This window comes from Delphinus delphis, chromosome 10, assembly GCF_949987515.2.
Source record: "Delphinus delphis chromosome 10, mDelDel1.2, whole genome shotgun sequence".
NCBI lineage: Eukaryota > Metazoa > Chordata > Mammalia > Artiodactyla > Delphinidae > Delphinus > Delphinus delphis.
In genome coordinates this window covers 73,652,586-73,674,066 of record NC_082692.2, presented here as the reverse complement: position 1 = coordinate 73,674,066, position 21,481 = coordinate 73,652,586, and the positions used below count along the sequence as shown (strand labels likewise).

At 37.7% G+C, this 21,481-nt stretch overlaps 1 protein-coding gene across 2 annotated transcripts in view; it reads left to right on the top strand.

Moving 5' to 3' along the window:
* CFAP20DC (CFAP20 domain containing) overlaps nucleotides 1-21,481 on the top strand; it is a 349,870-nt gene that overhangs the window by 114,871 nt on the left and 213,518 nt on the right. For both annotated transcript variants that reach the window (XM_060022783.1, XM_060022784.1), the window contains exon 6: nucleotides 4,112-4,268. In XM_060022783.1, coding sequence (XP_059878766.1) covers nucleotides 4,112-4,268 — 157 coding nt within the window. The remainder of the gene's footprint in view (nucleotides 1-4,111; nucleotides 4,269-21,481) is intronic.

Here is a 21,481-nt window from a genome sequence, read left to right as displayed (position 1 = left end):
ATGATGGATGTTAACTAAATCTATTGTGGTAATCATTTCACAATACATGTAAATCAAATCATCATACTGTACACCTTAAACTTATACAGTGATGTCAATTGTGTCTCAATAAAACTGTGGAAAAAAAGAGAAAAAAATGGGTGTAGAAGGTAAGGGCCTGGTTTCCTGGACTTGCGCTGTTTAAAGGAGGTCAACACCAATTCCCAAGCAGATCTGGCAGATTCTGATTGGGTCTCCAGGTGCAGCCAGCTGGAGGGTTCATCTAAGCAGAGAATAAAGGGGGAGGGTCCTGAGAAAAAATGCCCAACACATTCCCATACCTCCCTGGGCCTGGAAGCCCTTATTAGTTGTTCAAAATGAAACTCAGGTGTCACCTCCAAGCATTTCCTAGATGTAGGAAGACTCAAAATATTTATTTCAAAAAAAAAAGATAATTTAAAAAGCAGTTATTAACTCTAGAAATCTAAAGAAGTTGCATAAGGAAAGGAAAGGTAATCATAGAGCATCACTTGGCTCAGTTGTGTACAATATTTCCATAGTCACAATAAGGAAAACACAGAATATGAACTTTAAAGAAAAGAGAGAAAGAGAAAGAATGAGAGATAATTATCTAGGGAGGATGGAGTCAGGAAAGTTATGTGTATAAGTGAGCTAAAAATCTTATCTACCATAATAGGAAGTCAGCAGATAATGTCTAAAATTGATGAATCAAGAAGTATTATTTTAAAATACAGAGAGGTATTATTTAAAATACAAGAGGTATTATTTTAAAATACAGTATGATTGCATGAGTGGAAAAGTGACAAAGGGCTACATTTTGTATAAAACTTTTGTTAAACCCGTGTCTAACACCTGATAAGCACTTAGCACCTGTGGGGAAGAATGGATGAATGCGATTCCTGATGGGACAAACCAGCTGAAAGATTGGAATTGGGGCATAATGTTAAGTTTTTAAGGAATGGAACCCAAATTTGTAACAACAATAATAACGCTAGTATAATAATGTTAATAATTAGTGTTGGATAGCTGGAAACCCCAGTACCTCCATATAACCTGAGTTTTACCAAGCCATGGTGTTTCACCATATGGCATGCATACTGGATTTGTCCCTTACATTTCACTTCCTATGCTAGCCTTCAAACCAGACCCTCCTCACTTCATGCTTAAATGACTGATGGAGACTAATTGGTGCTTCTGTGCCTCAGTCTGTCTCTACTCTGCCTCAGCCTTCTTCCCAGTACCACTCTACCACCCCAAACATTCCTGCATCAGGGTTAATCCAGACTTCCAATACTCTACTTTTCTCACATTCTCCTTCAAGAACCACAGTGACACTTGACCCTCTGGGATCCAAGTGTCTCTTCTTGATCTTCCAGCTCCTCCAGAACCTGGCCTCACTGCCCTATCCCACATTACTTCCCACACTTACCCAGAGTGCACCATTCCGCTGGTCAAGCCAGTCTCATTGTTACATCACACTCAATCCTATCTCCTACCTTTTATTACAACTGACTCCTTTTTCCCCAAAAGACTAGAGCATTCTCATCACCTGGGAATAAAATGTGACTGTTGAGACATATACAAAGAAAATAATTTTACATATTTAATCAATAATTTACTGCAATCTCTTTTACTTTTCTACTATGGAAACAAGCTCAGGTTCTCCTCCATATTAAAATCAATACTTCTAAATGGAATTTGACTTTTAAAATGACATTATTTCCTTAATTAATATATCTTTTAATTTTGATAAGTTAATAAAATAGACCTTATATAAACTGTGCTTCTAAGCAAATAATGGAGAAGCCTAATATTTTAATCAAAGCAGAGACAATTTTATTTTTATTTATTTTTTCATCTTTATTGGAGTATAATTGCTTTACAATGCTGTGTTAGTTTCTGCTTTATAACAAAGTGAATCAGTTATACATATACATATGTTCCCATATCTCCTCCCTCTTGCGTCTCTCTCCCTCCCACCCTCCCTATCCCACCCCTCTAGGTGGTCACAGAGCACCAAGCTGATCTCCCTGTGCTATGTGGCTGATTCCCACTAGCTATCTATTTTACGTTTGGTAGTGTATAAATGTCCATGCCATTCTCTCACTTTGTCACAGATTACCCTTCCCCCTCCCCATATCCTCAAGTCCATTCTCTAGTAGGTCTGTGTCTTTATTCCCATCTTACCCCTAGGTTCTTCATGACATTTTTTTTCTTAGATTCCATATATATGTGTTAGCATACGGTATTTGTCTTTCTCTTTCTGACTTACTTCACTCTGTATGACAGACTCTAGGTCCATCCACCTCACTACAAATAGCTCAATTTCGTTTCTTTTTATGGCTGAGTAATATTCCATTGTATAAATGTGCCACATCTTCTTTATCCATTCATCCGATGATGGACACTTAGGTTGTTTCCATCTCCTGGCTATTGTAAATAGAGCTGCAATGAACATTTTGGTACATGACTCTTTTTGAATTATGGTTTTCTCAGGGTATATGCCCAGTAGTGGGATTGCTGGGTCATATGGTAGTTCTATTTGTAGTTTTTTAAGGAACCTCCATACTGTTCTCCATAGTGGCTGTACCAATTCACATCACCAGCAGTGCAAGAGTGTTCCCTTTTCTCCACACCCTATCCAGCATTTATTGTTTCTAGATTTTTTGATGATGGCCATTCTGACTGGTGTGAGATGATATCTCATTGTAGTTTTGATTTGCATTTCTCTAATGATTAATGATGTTGAGCATTCTTTCATGTGTTTGTTGACAATCTGTATATCTTCTTTGGAGAAATGTCTATTTAGGTCTTCTGCCCATTTTTGGATTGGATTGTTTGTTTTTTTGTTATTGAGCTGCATGAGCTGCTTGTAAATTTTGGAGATTAATCCTTTGCCGGTTGCTTCATTTGCAAATATTTTCTCCCATTCTGAGGGTTGTCTTTTGGTCTTGTTTATTGTTTCCTTTGCTGTGCAAAAGCTTTTAAGTTTCATTAGGTCCCATTTGTTTATTTTTGTTTTTATTTCCATTACTCTAGGAGGTGGGTCAAAAAGGATCTTGCTGGGATTTATGTCATAGAGTGTTCTGCCTATGTTTTCCTCTAAGAGTTTGATAGTGTCTGGCCTTACATTTAGGTCTTTAATCCATTTTGAGCTTATTTTTGTGTATGGTGTTAGGGAGTGTTCTAATCTCATACTTTTACATGTACCTGCCCAGTTTTCCCAGCACCACTTATTGAAGAGGCTGTCCTTTCTCCACTGTACTTTCCTGCCTCCTTTATCAAAGATAAGGTGACCATATGTGTGTGAGTTTATCTCTGGGCTTTCTGTCCTGTTCCATTGATCTATATTTAGCACAGACAATTTTAAATACTACTTTTCTTTTAACTGCAAAAATCCTTTTTTCTGCTTTTGCCCAGCCGTCTTATATATGTCATAATTTTTTACTAAACGATTATTTGCTCCTTTTCTTTAACTCAGTAAGACCATTTAGAGAATTTATTTGATGAAATATTGAGGGGTCTAATTGTTTAATGGGCAGAAATTAGTCCCTGCAAGAGTACTTTAAAAACTGGCAAATACCTGGCATAATTACAAATTCTTTAGAAGAATCTATTTCTGTAGAATAGGTTAATTGGTTATGAATAAACAGCAATGGCTGCAGTTTAGACCCAGCTTCTAATTTCAGTTTCATCCATGCTTTTTTTTAACAAATATAAGTGGCTAACTGTGATCAAATTAGTCCTCTTGAAGGAATGATTGGCTACTTATCCTTGATTTTCAAGATTTAAGTGGTCTAATGCACCTACAATTAGCTTCCCACTAGCATACTGCCTTCTGATCTAGAGTTACCTCCCTAAGTTGTCAAAGCCTTGTCTCACAATGGGAACTCTTTAGCCAGATGACCAGTGTACAGTTTAGATCATGATGATTTCTTTGGAAGAATCAAGACAATTCTTAAGAAAATCGAAGCCAAAACAGATAGATTTGCCTAAAGGGGAAAATTGGTTTGGGGCTGGTTGATCCAGACGATTGCCTCAATTGTGGACTTTGCATTTCATTTATGTCATTTTACATAGTGCTTACTCCTCTTTCCCTTTTTAATTTTAGTGGTGCAATCTATGCATTGACCTGGTGGCATTTACCAGTGAAATATTCAAAGGAGCAGTTTTCCAGTCACTGGATGGAATTATTGTCTCAGCTAACTGTAAGCTACGGAAGATCTTCACTTTAAAATGCAGGCCTCAAGACACTGCTGATAAAGATGGTATGTTCAAGCTGCTATCAAGATTTTTTAGTTCTTCAGTTTTTAAAAAATTAGACATGCCTTTGAACAGTAAGAGTACATGGTAGTAGTTTTTGAAAATTTATCTTTATTTAATTGTGGAAAGAACACTTAACATGAGATCTATTTCAACAAATTTTAAAGTATACAATATGTTATTGTTGACTGTAAGTACAATGTTGTACAGCAGATCTCTAGAGCTTATTCATCTTGACTGAAATTATATTACTATATTAATTTTCTAATGATCATGTTAAAATAGAAAGATGGTTGAGTTATTCCTCATATTATTTCTAAAGAAACTGGAAATAATACATTAATTACTCATTAAACAATTAATAATTATACTCTGTAGGAAACTGAGCCATCTAGAATTCATAAAGCAGCACAAACTCTCCTGCTAAGATAGTTTTAAACAACTGAAAGTATTGAGAAACTACCGATGCTTCTTTTTGATTTTCGTCTGGGATTATTTTTAACAAAATCAATTCTAGAAGCCCAGGAAACAGGACTGCACATAAGATGGCAAAGGTGATTTCTTAGAAGTTTGCATGTAGACTTTAGATTTGTGCTCCATCTGGATGAGTGCCTATGAAATCCTTCTGTGTTTCATTCTGTGGAACAGGACACTGTAAATTTCATTTGATAATAAAACACAGCAATGCATTTACAGTTCCACAAAAAGATCATAAGCCAGGAAGTATGGCCACTCATATACCACTTAAAGGCTATACAAGTGAAAGATTTCATTTAAAAAAAAATGGCACCCAGCGAATGAAACCTCAAAATTTATAGAAATATAGGTGAATTCTACATCAGATCATAAGAGGTAAATCATAACCTAATTAATACTTTTCATAAATGTAAGGAAAAAGGTGAATCAAAAATTGGCAGATTAGGGCTTCCCTGGTGGCGCAGTGGTTGAGAGTCCGCCTGCCGCTGCTGGGGATGCGGGTTCGTGCCCCGGTCCGGGAAGATCCCACATGCCACGGAGCGGCTGGGCCTGTGAGTCGTGGCCGCTGAGCCTGTGCATCCGGAGCCTGTGCTCCGCAACGGGAGAGGCCACAACAGTGAGAGGCCCGCGTACTGCAAAAAAAAGGAAAAAAAAAATTGGCAGATTAGATACATGTTTTTATCTCTGATTCTCCCTTAAGCTGCAATAAAATTATAACATATAAATCCACCAGGATGAAGAGGAGATAACAACAGATAAAAATGTTCATAAATTCTGTAAGATTGAGGAGTGACAACTGACTTAAAAGAGCAGAGAAAGCTGAAACTTTTAGGTTTTCAGAGAGATTTACCAGTAAGATTCATAATATAGAACCGAACCTCAGGGAGGATAAAGAATTGGCTGTCCTAGGAGAGGGTTCAATATGATGGCATAGGAAGATACTGAACTCACCTCCTTCCACAGACACAAGAAATCTACAACTACATATGGAATAATTGTCTCAGAAAGGACCTGAAAACTGGATTAATAGAGTCTCCACAACAAAGGGTTAAAGGACAGCAGCAAGACAGGTAGGAGAGGCAGAGATAAGTCTGCGCAAGGGAAAAAAACCACACCCCAGCCACAGAAATCCACAAATGGGAGCGATCACAAGGTTATGGATCTTTTCCCTGAGGAGAAGGATATTTGAGCTTCACATCAGGCACCCCAGCCGCTAGGTCCTACACAGGAGAGACAAGACCTCAAAACACCTGGCTTTGAAAACCAATGGGGAATATGTCCAGGAAAACTATAGAACTGCAGGGATCAGAAACCCACTCTTAAAGGGCTCACATGCAGACCCACCAGACCCAAAAACCAGTTGACCCACAGGACACAAACACCAATTGAAAAGCACATGGATCATAGGTGAAGGGGTCCTACTTACTAATCTCGAAGCGTCTGCTGGAGAGGAAGGAACCAGTTGGGACACTCTCCCAGGACTGAAACACTCCCAGGAAAACCCACGTCCCCTGCATTGGCAGGCAGACTCTCAACCAATGCGCCACCAGGGAAGCCCTAATCTGCCAATTTTTGATTCACTTTGCAATCTTGGGCTAGTTTGTAATGTCAGCGCTGGCAAGCACCATTTTGGAATTCTCCCTCTAATCTATTATGCCAGTGGGCCCACCCTGCTGGGAACCCTACCCTTAGGGCTGTGCCTTGGCTGGGCACTGCAGCCAGTCTAGGGACCAGCCCCACCCACCAGTGTACCACTGCAACTCCAAAACTAGAAGGCACACACAGCCCACATAGGGAGGCAGCCATTGAATGCTTGGCTCTGGTGGCCAAGCAGGATTGTGCTTCTGAGACCCACAGGACATGTCCTAAATAAGACCACTCCTTCAAGACTGGGAGAGATAGCTGATTCACCTGATACATAGAAACAAACAGAGAGTAAAGCAAAATAAGGAGACAGAGGAATATGTTCCAATTGAAAGAATAAGACAAGACCTCAGAAAAAGAAATAAATGAAATAGAGATAAGAAGTCTCCTGACAAAGAGTTCAGTGATGATCATAAAGTTGCTTATCAAACTTGGAAGAAGAATGAATCAACACAGTGAGGACTTCAACAAAGAGAAAGTATAAAAAAGTACCAAAGAGAAGTAATAACTGAACTGAAAATACACTAGAGGGGTTCAGCAGCAGACTGGATGAGATAGCAGAATGAATCAGTAAGCTTAAGACAAAGCAATGAAAATCACTCAGACCGACCAGCAAAATGAGAAGAAAAGTTTAAAAGTGAAGATACCTTAAGGGACCTTTGGAACAACATCAAGTGAAATAACATTTGCATTATAGGGATCCCAGAAGGAGAAGAGAAAAAGAGCCCAAACAATTATTTGAAGAAATAGTGGCTGAAAACTTCCCTAATACGAGGAAAGAAGTAGACATCCAGGTCCAGGAAGCATAGAGATCCAAATAAGATGAACCCAAAGAGACACACACACCAAGACACATTATAATTAAAATAGTAAAAGTTAAGGGTAAAGAGAGAATCCTAAAAGCAGCAAGAGAAAAACAACTCGTTACATACTAAAGCCCACAAGGCTCTTAGCAGATTTTTTAGCATAAACTGTACAGGCCAGAAGAGAGTGGCTTGGCATGTTCAAAGTGCTAAAAAGAAAAAAAGTCCAACCGAGAAGTCTTAGCAAGGTTATCATTCAGAATTGAAGGAGAGAGTAAGAGTTTCCAAGATAAACAAAAGCTAAAGGAATTCATCAACACTAAGCCAGCCCTACAATAAATATCAAAGGGACTCCTTTAAGCTGAATAAAAAATAGCACTAATTAATAATAAGAAAATGTATGAAAGTGAAAGTCTCACTAAGAAAAGGTAGATATATAATAAAGGTAGTTGATCAATCACTTATAAAGCAAGCATGAAGATTAAAGGACCAAAATAGTAAAATTATGATCATTAGTTAAGGGAAGCATACAAAAGGATGTCATAAAAGTACAAAACATGGGGCTTCCCTGGTGGCGCAGTGGTTGTGAGTCCGCCTGCCGATGCAGGGGACACAGGTTTGTGCCCCAGTCCGGGAGGATCCCACATGCCGCGGAGCGGCTGGGCCCGTGAGCCACGGCTGCTGAGCCTGCGCGTCTGGAGCCTGTGCTCCGCAACGGGAGAGGCCACAACAGTGAGAGGCCTGCGTACCGCCAAAAAAAAAAAAAAAAAAAAAGTACAAAACATGGGGAGGGGTAGTAAAAAGATAAAGCTGTGGAATGTGTTCAAAATTAAGTTGCCACCAACTTAAAACTGGCTACAGTTTACATAGGATGCTGTATGTGAACCTCACAGTAACCACACACACAAAAACTTTATAGCAAATACACAAAAGAAAATGAGAAATGAATCTAAACACAGCACTAAAGAAAACCTTTGAGACACAAAGGAAGAGAGAAAGAAGAAGAAGGAAACAGAGAGGAACTACAAGAAGAGCCATCTTCTCAATAAACACAGAAAAAGCATTTGATAAAATTCAACATTTATTTATGATAAAGACTCTCAACAAAGTGGGTATGGAGGAAACTACCTCAACATAATAAAGGCCATGTATGACAAGCCCACACCTAACATCACACTCAACAGTGAAAAGATGTAATCTTTTCCTCTAAGATTAAGAACAAGACAAGGATGCCCACTCTCACCACTTTTATTCAACATAGTATTGGAAGTCCTATCAAGACCAGTTAGGCAAGGAAAAGAAATAAATGGCATCCAGATTGGAAAGGAATAAGTTAAACTGTCACTATTTGCGGAAGACATGCTATGATATATAGAAAACCCTAGGGGCTTCCCTGGTGGCGCAGTGGTTGAGAGTCCGCCTGCCGATGCAGGGGACACGGGTTTGTGCCCCGGTCCGGGAAGATCCCACATGCCGCGGAGCAGCTGGACCCGTGAGCCATGGCCGCTGAGCCTGCGCGTCCAGAGCCTGTGTTCCACAACGGGAGAGGCCACAGCAGTGAGAGGCCTGCGTACCGCAAAAAAAAAAAAAAAGAAAGAAAACCCTAAAGACTTCTCTGGAAAAAATGGTGGAATAAATTTAGTAAAGTCACAAGAAACAAAATCAATATACAGAAATTTGTGGCATTTCTATACACTAATAATGATCTGTCAGAAAGAGAAATTAAGGAAACAGTCCCTTTTTACAGTTGCATCAAAAGGAATAAAACACTTACTAATAAATTTAACCAAGGAGGTAAAATATCTGAATACTAAAAACTATAAGACACTGATGAAAGAAATTAGAGAAGACACAAATAAATGGAAAGATATTCTGTGTTCATGGATTAGAAGAATTAATATTGTTAAAAAGTTCATACTACCCAAAGCAATCTGAAGATTCAGTGCAATCCTTATCAGAATTTCAATAGCATATTTCACAGAACTAGACCAAATAATTCTAAAATTTGTATGGAACCACGGAAGATTTCAAATAGCCAGGACAATCTTGAGAAAGAAGAACAAAGCTGGAGGTATCATGCTTCTTGATTTCAAGCTCGACTACAAAGCTCTAGTAATCAAAACAGTATGGTACTACCATAAGAACAGATACACAGATCAATGAAGCAGAATTGAGAGCCCAGAAATAAACCCACACATATGTGGACAATTAATTTACAACAAAGGAGCAAAGAACATACAGTGGAGAAAGGATAGTCTCTTCAGTGAATGGTGCTAGGAAAACTGGATAGCCACATGCAAAATGTAAGTAGACCAGTATTTTACACCATACATTAAAGTTAACTCAAATGGATTAAAGACTTGAATGTAAGACTTGAATCCGTAAAATTCCCAGAAGAAAACATAGTAACCTCATTGACATTGTTCTTAGTGATGTTTTTGTGGAACTGACTCCAAAGGCAAGGGAAACAAAAGCAAAAATAAACAAATGGAACTACATCAAGCTAACAAGCTTCTGCACAGCAAAGGAAATCATCATCGAAATAAAAGGCACCCTACTGAACAGAAGGAGTTATTTGCAAATCATATATCCAGTAAGTGGTTAATATCCAAAATACATAAAGAATACAGGCAAGGGACTTCCCTGGTGTTGCAGTGGTTAAGAATCCACCTGCCAGTGCAGGGGACACAGGTTCGATCCCTGGTCCAGGAAGATCCCACATGCCGTGGAGCATCTAAGCCTGTGTACCACAGTACTGAGCCTGTGCTCTGGAGCCCACAGCCACAACTACTGAGCCCACACACCCTAGAGTCCGTGTGCCACAACTACTGAGCCTGCATGCTGCAATTACTGAGGCCTGCATGCCTAGAGCCTATGCTCTGCAACAAGAGAAGCCACCACAAGGAAAAGCCCGCACAGCACAATGAAGAAACAACACAGCCAAAAAAAAAAAAAAAAAAGAATACAGACAACAACAACAAACCTGATTAAAAAATGGGCAGAGGGTCTGAATAAACATTTTTCCAAAGAAGACATACAGATGGCCAACAGGCACATGAAAAGATGTTCAGCATCACTAATTATTAGGGAAATGCAAATCAAAGCAACAATGAGATACCTCAGATCTCTAAGATTGACCGTTATCAAAAAGACAAGAAATAACAAATGCTGGAAAGGATGTGGAGAAAAAGGAACCCTCATACCCTGTTGGTGGGACTGTAAATCAGTGAAGCCACTATGGAGAACAGCATGGAGAGTCCTCAGATAATTAAGAAGAGAACTACCATATGATCCAGATATTTCACTTCTGGGTACTTATCTGAAGAAAACAAAAACGTTAAGATGTATGCACCCCTATGTTCATTGCAGCATTATTTACAATAGCCAAGATATGGAAACAGCCTAAGTGTCTATTGATGGATGAATAAATAAAGATGTTGTGGTATATAAACACAGTGGAATTCTACTCAGCCACAAAAAAGAACAAAATCCTGCCACTTGCAACAACTGGATGAACCTTGAAGGTATTATGCTAAGTGAAATAAGTCAGATGGAGAAAGACAAATACTGTATGATTTCACTTATATGGGGAATCTAAAAAAACAAAACAAATGAGCAAACAAAATAAAACAAAAATAAACTCCTAGTTACAGAGATCAGATTGGTAATTACCAGAAGGGAAGAATTTGGGGGAGTGGGCAAAATGGGTGAAGGGGGTCAACTCTGTGGTGAAGGGGGTAACTAGACTTGTAGTAGTGATCACTTTATAGTGTATACAGATGTCAAATTATAATGCGGTACCCTTGAAACATATCTTTTTTTTTAAATAAACTATAACAATATTAACACAGCTATCATGTTAAAAAAAAAAAAAAAAGAACTGTCAGCCCTAGGTACTGCTATAGGCAGGGATAAAGGGTATGGCTAAAAACAGGTAGATTGGTTAGAATTCTGTATCGGTTGCTATAGGACCCCAGATCCCCTCTCCAACTCCATATAACCATGCAACAGGACCTTTATCCTCCAGAGACGCTAAAGTAGAGTGCCTGAACTCAGGTACATCGAATATATGGTAGATAGACACCAAAACTAATAGGAAGAAGTAAATAGATAAGTTAGGAATAGATACATGTTTTTCTCAGAGTTAAGAAAATATATTGCATCTATAAAATAATAATTTTTCCTGCTTTACTCCAGTAAACATTTTATTGAAGTATATTATATTATAAACTTTTATATACATATAGAAACATTTATAAATTGTAGGCATACAGCATGAGGAATTACCATAAAGTGAGCACATTTGTTAACCACCACCCAGATCAAGAAATAGAACATTATAAGCAGCCTAGAAGCCCTCTTTATGTCCCATCCCAATCATAGTCATCTTCCTTCTTCTGAGAGGTAACTCTATCCTTACCTCTAACACCACATATTAATATTACCTATTTTTGAACTTTATATAAATGGAATCATATGGTACATACTCTTCCATAAATACATTCTTCCCAGTACACATAGAGATTCATTTATGTTGGTGCTGATCTTCAGTACTGTATAGTATGCCATTGAATGTATATTCCACAATTAATTTTTCCATTTTAGGCTATTTCCAGTAGTGCTGCTTGAATCATTCTACATTTCTCTTGGAGCATCTATGTAGGCATTTCTTTAGCTATTTAGTAAGGAGCTGAATGAATACATACTTTAACATTCTTAATTTCAGTTATTATTTTTTTGATTCTAGAATTTTATTACATTCTTTTTTATAGTTTCCATTCCTCAACTGAAATCCTTTATTTTGTTATCTAATTCCTGAAATATATTAATCGGAGTTATTTTTAAAGGCCATGGCTCATAATTCCAATACGTGACTCTCCTGTGGGTCTGTTTCTATTGCCTGTTTTAGTCTTGGTGTTGTCTCCCGGTATGCCTGGTAAGTTTCAAGTGAACGCTGCACACTTGAAATCAAAAACTATAGAGTTATTTTTAGACTTTGTATTGTATTGTCTTCCTCTGGAGATGTAAAACCAAAAATATAAAATAAAAAGGAAGACGTTCAAAAAACTGAAAATAGGATGGAAATGTTAAGAATATTAGAAGTTAGTACAAGAGGTTAACCATCAGAGTAATAGAATTCCAAGATGAGAGACTAGAGAAAACAGAAATGATGAAATATAAGATTTCCCAAAATTGAAGGCCAGATATTTTCAGTACACATAACTCATCAAAAAAAAGACTCACTATTGTGTAATTTCAGAACAGGAGGGAAAAAAAAAAAGATCCTTTAAGCTTCCAGGATTTTTTTAAATACATACAGTGGTTATATACAAAGGGTTACAAATAAGAATGATGTCTGACTTTATACAGCAATCTTAAATGGTAGAAGACCTTGAAACTATGTCTTCAGAAGCCAAAGGGAAATTATTTAGAAAAATTATTATTTAGAATTCTACACCCATCCAGTCTACCAATTAAATGAGTATAGAATGAAGATATTAGCAGACATGCAAGGTCTCAAAAATTTATTTACATCCTTTCTCAGAAAAGATCCAGAAGACATTCTCCACAAAAATTAAGGAATAAATCAAGAAAAAGGCATATAGGGGGCCCTATAAGAAACAGAAGATTTCATCCAATAGAAAAGCAAAGCAAATTTTCAGAATTATGGTTAAAGGAATTCAAGGCACGACACTTATAAAACACATCTAGAGAACAGTCAGTCCGTATTTTCCCAGAAAAAAATGGAGCTTCCAAGAGGAAAGTCTTCAGGAAAAGAATGTATCTGATAGAGTATGGTGTGTTTGAACAAAATCAATTGTGATTTTACAGTGCTGATGGGGAGTTTGGGAAGAATTAATGTTAGGAATGTAGCAAAACCCATGACAAAACAAAACAGTGATCAACTACAAGGGGAAAAAAATGCACAAGAAAAGATATGTAATCATAGTATATCATGTGGCTAAGATATGCACAACATTTTTTTTAACATCTTTATTGGAGTATAATTGCTTTACAATGGTGTGTTAGTTTCTGCTGTATAACAAAGTGAATCAGCTATACGTATACATATATCTCCATATCTCCTCCCTCTTGCATATCCCTCCCACCCTCCCTATCCCACCCCTCTAGGTCACAAGCACCAAGCTGATCTCCCTGTGCTATGCAGCTGCTTCCCACTAGCTATCCCTTTTACACTTGGTAGTGTATATATGTCCGTGCTACTCTCTCACTTTGTCCCAGCTTACCCTTCCCCCTCCCCGTGTCCTCAAGTCCACATTCTACGCCTGCATCTTTATTCCTGTCCTGCCCTGAGGTTCTTCAGAACCTTTTTTTTTTTTTTTTTAGATTCCATATGTATGTGTTAGCATACGGTATTTGTTTTCCTCTTTCTGACTTACTTCACTCTGTATGACAGGCTCTAGGTCCACCCACCTCACTACAAATAACTCAATTTCGTTCCTTTTTATGGATGAGTAATAGTCCATTGTATATATGTGCCACATTTTCTTTATCTATTCATCTGTCGATGGACACTTAGGTTGCTTCCATGTCAAAAAGACAACCCTCAGAATGGGAGAAAATATTTGCAAACAAAGCAATTTATAAAGGATTAATCTCCAAAATATACAAGCAGCTCATGCAGCTCAATATCAAAACAACCCAATCCAAAAATGGGCAGAAGACCTAAATAGACATTTCTCCAAAGAAGATATACAGATTGCCAACAAACACATGAAAGGATGCTCAACATCACTACTCATTAGAGAAATGCAAATCAGAACTACAATGAGGTATCACCTCACACCAGTCAGAATGGCCATCATCAAAAAATCCACAACACTTTTTTAAACAGTTTTATTTTTTATAGAATTTTTAGATTCACAGCAAAATTGAGTGGAAAGGACAGAGGGTTTCCACATGCTCCTTGTTCCCACGCGTGCAGTCTCCCCATCTATGACCACCCATACCAGAGTGGTACATTCCTTACACTTGAACCTACACTGACACATCATTGTCACCCAATGTCCATAGTTTATATTAGGGTTCACTCAGTGTTGTACATTCTGTGGGTTTTGACAAATGAATAATGACATGTATCCACAATTATAGCATCATACAGAATAGTTTCATTGCCCTAAAAGTCTTCTGTGCTCTACCTGTTCATCCTTCCCTCCCCATTAGTGCTGGCAACCACTGATCTTTGTACTGTCTCCATAGTTTTGGCTTTTCCAGAATGTCACATAGTTGGAATCAAGTAGCATGTAGCTTTCAGAATGACTTTTTCACTTAGTAATACGCATTTAAGGTTCCTGCATGTCTTTTCATAGTTTTATAGCCCATTTCATTTTAGTGCTGAATAATATTCCATTGTCTGGATGTACCACAGTTTACTTATCCATTCATCTCCTGAAGGATATATTGGTTGCTTCCACATTTTGGCAATTATAAATAAAACTGCTATAAACATTCTTGTGTAGGTTTTCAGTATGGACATAAATTTTCAACTCATTTGGGTCAATACCAAGGAGCACGTTGCTGGTTCATATGTTAAGAGTATGTTTAGTTTTGTAAGAAACTGACAAACTGTCTTCCAAAGCAGCTATAACATTTTGTATTCCACCAGAAATGAATGAGAGTCCCTGTTGTTCCACATCCTTGCCCACATTTGGTGTTGTCAGTGTTTTGGATTACTGCCACTCTAAGATGTACAATGGCACGATTTTTTTACACAGTCTTAATAATTAAAACACTGAATAATAACTTATCCCCAAATTATGTAAAATCATGTTTGGGGTATGTGGGGAAGAAAGAGAGGAGAGGAGGTATTATAGTGGTTTAATAATGCTGAATTTTCTTTTTCCAAAATAGGAAATCAGAGATATCATCTAAAACTATTAAGTGCAGAAATGGCAATATAAAGCTACCATTTATAAATACAGAAGTAAATACCGGAAGATTTAGCACATATAAATGAAAGGCTTGGAAATAGTTGCCTCTGCATTGCAGGACTGGTGGATGTGTGAGGTGGGAGGGCAGCAGTTAGGGCATGATGGTATGATTTTTTTTTCTCATAATTTTATAGTACTACTTGAATTTTTTTTAATAAATTTATTTATTTATTTTTGGCTGCATTGGGTCTTCGTTGCTGCGCACGGGCTTTTCTCTAGTTGTGGAGAGTGGGGGCTACTCTTCGTTGCGGTACGTGGGCTTCTCATTGCAGTGGCTTCTCTTGTTGCGGAGCACGGGCTCTAGGTGCGCCGGCTTCAGTAGTTGTGGCACACGGGCCCAGTAGTTGTGGCTCGCGGGCTCTAGAGCACAGGCTCAGTAGTTGTGGCGCACGGGCTTAGTTGCTTCATGGCATGTGGAATCTTCCTGGACCAGGGCTCGGACCCATGTCCCCTGCATAGGCAGGCAGATTCTTAACCACTGCACCACCAGGGAAGTCCCGTACTACCTGAATTTTTGAACAATATATGCGTATTTTGTTTGATAAGTAGATTTTAAGTGAATGGATAATTTATAATTATTTCCAAAGAACAAGAACTGGCATAATTTCTTTCATGTTTTCAGAAGGCCTGAAAAGAAGCCTTATGAATGTGGCATCTCAGATCACCTGAAAGGCTCTGAACAGACTTGGGGAAGTATGCTGTGCTTCAGGGTACTGTGGAGTATAACCCCATTTAGCTGCCAGTATTTAACCTTGTACAAATACTGACCCTATCTCTGTGCTTCAGTTTCCTCATTAGTAAAATGAGGGTAATAATTGTTCCCTTGTTAGATAAATACTATTATTATAGTCTCAGTGAAAGTATAATGTATGTAAATCAAGTACATCTTGGAGAAATTAAATTGATATTGTAGAGCCTAAAGATTTCGATTAATATTTCCACAGTCTATTGCTTTGATCATGTACTAAGTTTGTGGTTTTGTTTGAGTTTTGAATATCTCTGTGCTTTGTTTGCTCAATAATTACTATAAGGTTGTGGTAAAGATACAACCAAATACAAAATATATATGAAAAGACATAAACTATAATATAGTGTGTAGATGCTAAACATTTGTCTGCCTTCTACACATCAGGCACTGGGATGAGCACAGCCCCTGCTTCAAGGAGCTCAGGGTCTCACAGGGAAACTTACATGTATGTGTAATTTATAGTACCTGGTGGAAGTTTGTCTAATGGGCTTGACAGACAGTGAGGGAAGAGGCTGGAGCATTGACCATTTACTGGAGAGAGCCACTTGATGGGGCGCTTGGATTTCACAGATCTGTCAGGTTAAGAAAAACTTGAGTACTAGCATAGTGATGACACCTTTTGAATTTGCCAAATCAGTGCGTTAAAACAAGCAAACAAATAAGAAAAGCTACAGTTATTCTGATTGTTTCACTAAATGCAAGGACATTTACACATACACACGTGAGAAGTTCTAAATTTCAGAATAAAGTCTCACATTTTCACCACAGACCAGTGAATATGACTTTGTGGATCAGTATCTATCTATATCCCAGTGTCTGGTCTATAGTTACCTAGAGAAATAAACTTTCCAAGCTGCCTGCTAAAATAAAAACAAAAATTTTCCAAGTTATGAAAGTGGACAATGAGAAGATAAAGCATTTCAGGCAGAAGAAAGAGCATATATGTATAAAGGCCTGGCATTATGAAACGATCCGATGTGTTCAAGGAACGGGGAGTTCAGTATGGTACATGGCAGAGGTGGGGGGTATGGTATAATATAGTATTGCATTATTAGGCTTCATACTTTGGGTGACATAAAAATGTAGAACAGGCTCCTGTCCTCAGAGTTCACTGTATAATTATAGACAATAGAAAAGTTAACAATATAAGAGTTCATTCTGAAGACAGATAAAAAAGGACAAAGGATTACACAGTATGGGGCAAACTGAGTGTCCGTGGTCAAGGAGGTTGGCAGCAGAAGTAATAATCGTGATGATGATGATGATAGAAGCAGTGGCTGTTATAAACACTTTACATATATGAAGTTAGATTAGATTAATATTTATAACAACTCTACAAGACGGATAGTACTACTATCCCCATTTTATAGATAGGGAAACTGAGGCACAGAGAAGTCAGGATATGTGCCCAGTGTCACATAACTGCTAAGTAGTAGAGACAGGATTTAAACCCTGGCAGTCGGACTCCAGAATTTATACTCCTAATTACTACAGCGCACTGCCTCTCATGGAAGGATAGAAAAGAGGGGAAATTTTAAAAGGAAATATACAAGAGATGTCATGTAATAAGAATTCGAGGATTTGGTAAGTGGCTGTGTTGAGGGTATCTGTATTACAATAAATGATGAATGTCCCTTTATCTTTCTTACTGAAAGAGAGGGGTCATTCTATTCTGCAGAAACAGATTACTCAGTCATAGTGTTGAGACTTTTATCCAAGGAAACTTTTTTTATGTGTTTCTTACATTCCATTCTCAGGTTCAGTTTTAAAATATTATATTAACTGTGTACTTAAGCTCAGTACTGTGTGGTCCTTGGCTTATTTAAACTGCTACCATTTCACTCTAGGACTTCTCAAACTCACCTAAGCTAGGAAATGTTGCCTAATTCCCTTGCTGTTCTCTGTTACACAGTGGAATATAATAGAAAGTGAGTTATTGGAACCTAAAATGGCAATTAACCAGTTTTTTAGTTGCCCAGAGGAATGACTTATGTTGGACAAGTAGTAAAGCATGCTGATTCAATTTAGTTTATTACTTTTATGGTTCCCAAGGGGACATAGACTGGCATTTGCATGACTGAATTATTGATTAACTTGTATCATTCTGCATTTTTTAAAAAACACACTATATGTGTAGATAGATAAGAGAAAGACAAAGGAGAGAAAAGAGAACAGATGAGAGAAAAGAACAAGTAATGATCCATTAAGCATGAACTTATGCTATGCCAATGACAGTTTTACACATCTCCTGACTCCCCAGTCTCCCCAGTTCATTGTTCTCTCTAAAAGATCAGGACTGGGGAGTATGTGTTCTGTGTTTAGAAATGCAAGAAGAGAAGAATTAAAACTATGATTTAAGACTGAGAGTACTTTGAGGGCATAGACTAGATCTCCACTGTTTTTTTTGGGGGGGGGGAGATCTCCACATTTTTATCTCTAGCACATGAGCTGGCACCAGTAACCTGTCATAAATGTTTGATGAATTAATGAAGTAAGGGCTAGCTAATTGTTCAATTATCCATTCATTTACTGTCTCTATACAGTAAACCTTTATTGGGTGTCTAGCAATGTGAAGAAAACCATCTGTTCAGAGGCCACAGAAAAAATTAGAAATGCTGATGTCTTGCCTTGATAGACTGATTGATCAGGAAAGGGCCCTAGAGATATCTAATCCAATGTCTTAATTATACAGATAAGGAAAACAAGGCCCATGGAAATGAGGCATCTTGTGCCAAGGGTACAGAAGGCGGAACTCGACACCAAGCCTCTGACTGTCCTTTTCTCAGTGCTACACAAGTTTACCTTCCACAATAAGTGCAATGATTTAGTGTTTTTAATCATTAACATTCTTGAGTTTTTTTCCCACCTCTTTTCCTCACCAGGTTGAGGTTAGTGCACATCGTATCCGAATCTTGTCAGTTTAAGGCTACATTCCCACTCCTTCCCAAAGAGGAGCTGAACTCAAAATACCCTTGCCTAGCAAACCACTCCAGGGGGAGTAAAGGGGATAAGATCTCAGCATAGCAGAGGTGCCCAGCAGCCAACAGTAGATCCCACAGAAATGGGTCATGAATATCTGTATATCAAGACTCAATTATTCTGATTAAAATACATATTTTATAATTAAGTATTATAAATATTATTTATAATAAAACATTATTTCTCAAAACTTCTAAGGATAACAATTTCATTTACAGTACCATCCAAATAATTAAATACCTAGGAATAAATTTAATCAAGGGCATAAGGACTTGTACACTGAAAACTATGAAACATTGTTAAAACAAATTAAAGAAAACCTACATAAATGGAAAGACATCACACATTCATGCATTGGAAGACATGATATTGTTAAGATTTTCAATATTACCTAAAAAGATCTAGAGATTAAATTCAATCTCTGTCAACATTTCAATGGCCTTTTTTGCAGAAATGGAAAAACTAATCCTCAAATTCATATGGCATTGCAAGAGGACCTGAATACCCAAAAATCCTTGAAAAAGAAGAACAAAGTTGGAGGAGTCATACTTCTCAATTTCAAAACTTACCTCAGTGTTACAGAAACCAAAGGAGTTTGCTGTTAGGACTGACATATAGACCAATGGAGCAGAGTTAAGTCCAGAAATAAATTTATACATCTGATTTTGACAAGGATGCCAAGAGCGTTCAATGGGGAGAGAATAGTCTCTTCAACAAACAGTTCAGGGACAGTTACATATCCACGTCCAAAAAAATGAAGTTGGAACCCTACTTCACACAATATATAAATATTGACTCAAAATGGATCAGTGACCTAAATGTAAGAGGTTAAACCATTAAAGTCTTGGGAAAAAATAGAGATAAATCTTCATGACCTTGGTTTTGGCAATAGATTCTTAGATATGATACCAAAAGCATAGCAACAGGGCTTCCCTGGTGGCGCAGTGGTTGAGAGTCCGCCTGCCGATGCAAGGGACACGGGTTCGTGCCCCAGTCCGGGAGGATCCCACATGCCGCGGAGCGGCTGGGCCCGTGAGCCATGGCCGCTGAGCCTGCGCGTCCGGAGCCTGTGCTCCGCAATGGGAGAGGTCACAACAGTGACAGGCCCGCGTAACGCAAAAAAAAAAAAGCATACCAACAAAATTTTCAAAATAGATATCTTATACTTTATCAAAATTAAAAACTTTGTATATCAAATGACATTATCAAGAAAGTGAAAAGACAGCCTACAGATTGGGAGAAAATATTTGTAAATCATGTATCTGATAGAATATATATTCTGGTTCTTAAATAAAGTGTACATATATATTCTGATGTATTCTAGTATCTGGAATATATAACACAACAACAAAATGACAACCCAATTTTTTAACATGGTCAAAAGACTTAAATATATCTCCAAAAGAGATATACAAAAGAAGATAATACAAATGTCAGGCAACAAACATAAATGCTAAACATCATTGGTCATTAGGGAAATACAAATTAAAACCACGGTGAGTTACCACTTTACACCCACTAAGACGGCTATAATTTTTTTAATGGAAAGTAAGTGTTAGCAAGTGTGGAGAGAAATTGGAACCTTCATACATTGCTGATGGGAATGCAGAATTGTTGTCCCAGTGTGGAAAACATTTTGGCAGTTCCTTAAAAAGTTAAACACAGAATTGCCATATAACCCTGCAATTCCACTCCTAAGTATATACCCCACAAAATGGAAAGCAGATACATGTACATGCATGTTTATAACCGCATTATCTATGATAGCCAAAATGTGGAAACAGACCACATGTCCATCCGTGGATGAATGGTTTAACAAAATTTGGTAAGTACTATTCACACAGACACAAAAGGACACATATTGTTTGATTCCATTTATATGAAATATCCAGAATAGATAAATCTATAGAGACAAGATTGTAGATTTGTGGCTGCCACGGACTGGGGGCCAGAGAGAATGGGGAGATACGCGTTAATGGGTAAGTACATTGTGAGTATACTATATGCCACTGAGTGTTTTATCTTAAAATGCTTAATTTTAGGTTAAAATGAATTTCTCCTCATTTTTTCTAAAAAAGCTTCAATGGAATGATTCATTCAAGATAGCCAAGTTTTTGTGTAGTTCCTTTATTTTATTATTAAAAACAAAACAAAAACACACATACTAAGATGTGGTGGTTTTGTCACCATTGGAATGAAATAATTTACATAAGTATTTGTCTATTATTAATAGTAAACATTTATATAGCACTTGCTGTGTACCAGGCACTATTCTTATCCTCTTGTATACATTAAGCTCATTTAATCGTCACAGTAACCATATGAGGAAAGTGTTATTTTTATATCCATGTTTCACAGATAAGGAGAGCAGGGCACAGCAAGGTAAATTACAATGCTAGGATCATACAACCACTTGGTAGAGCCAGAATGTGAACCCAGGATGCCTTGCTCCAGAATCTGTGCTTTTAACCACAATCATATACTGCTTCTTAAAAATCTTTCCACATTTATACAGTAAACTCCATAAAGCAGGGATTTAAATCCATGTCAGGCCCAGAGAAAATCTGATAGTTGTATGGTAAGTGAATGAATGAACAAGCAAAAAATGAACCAAC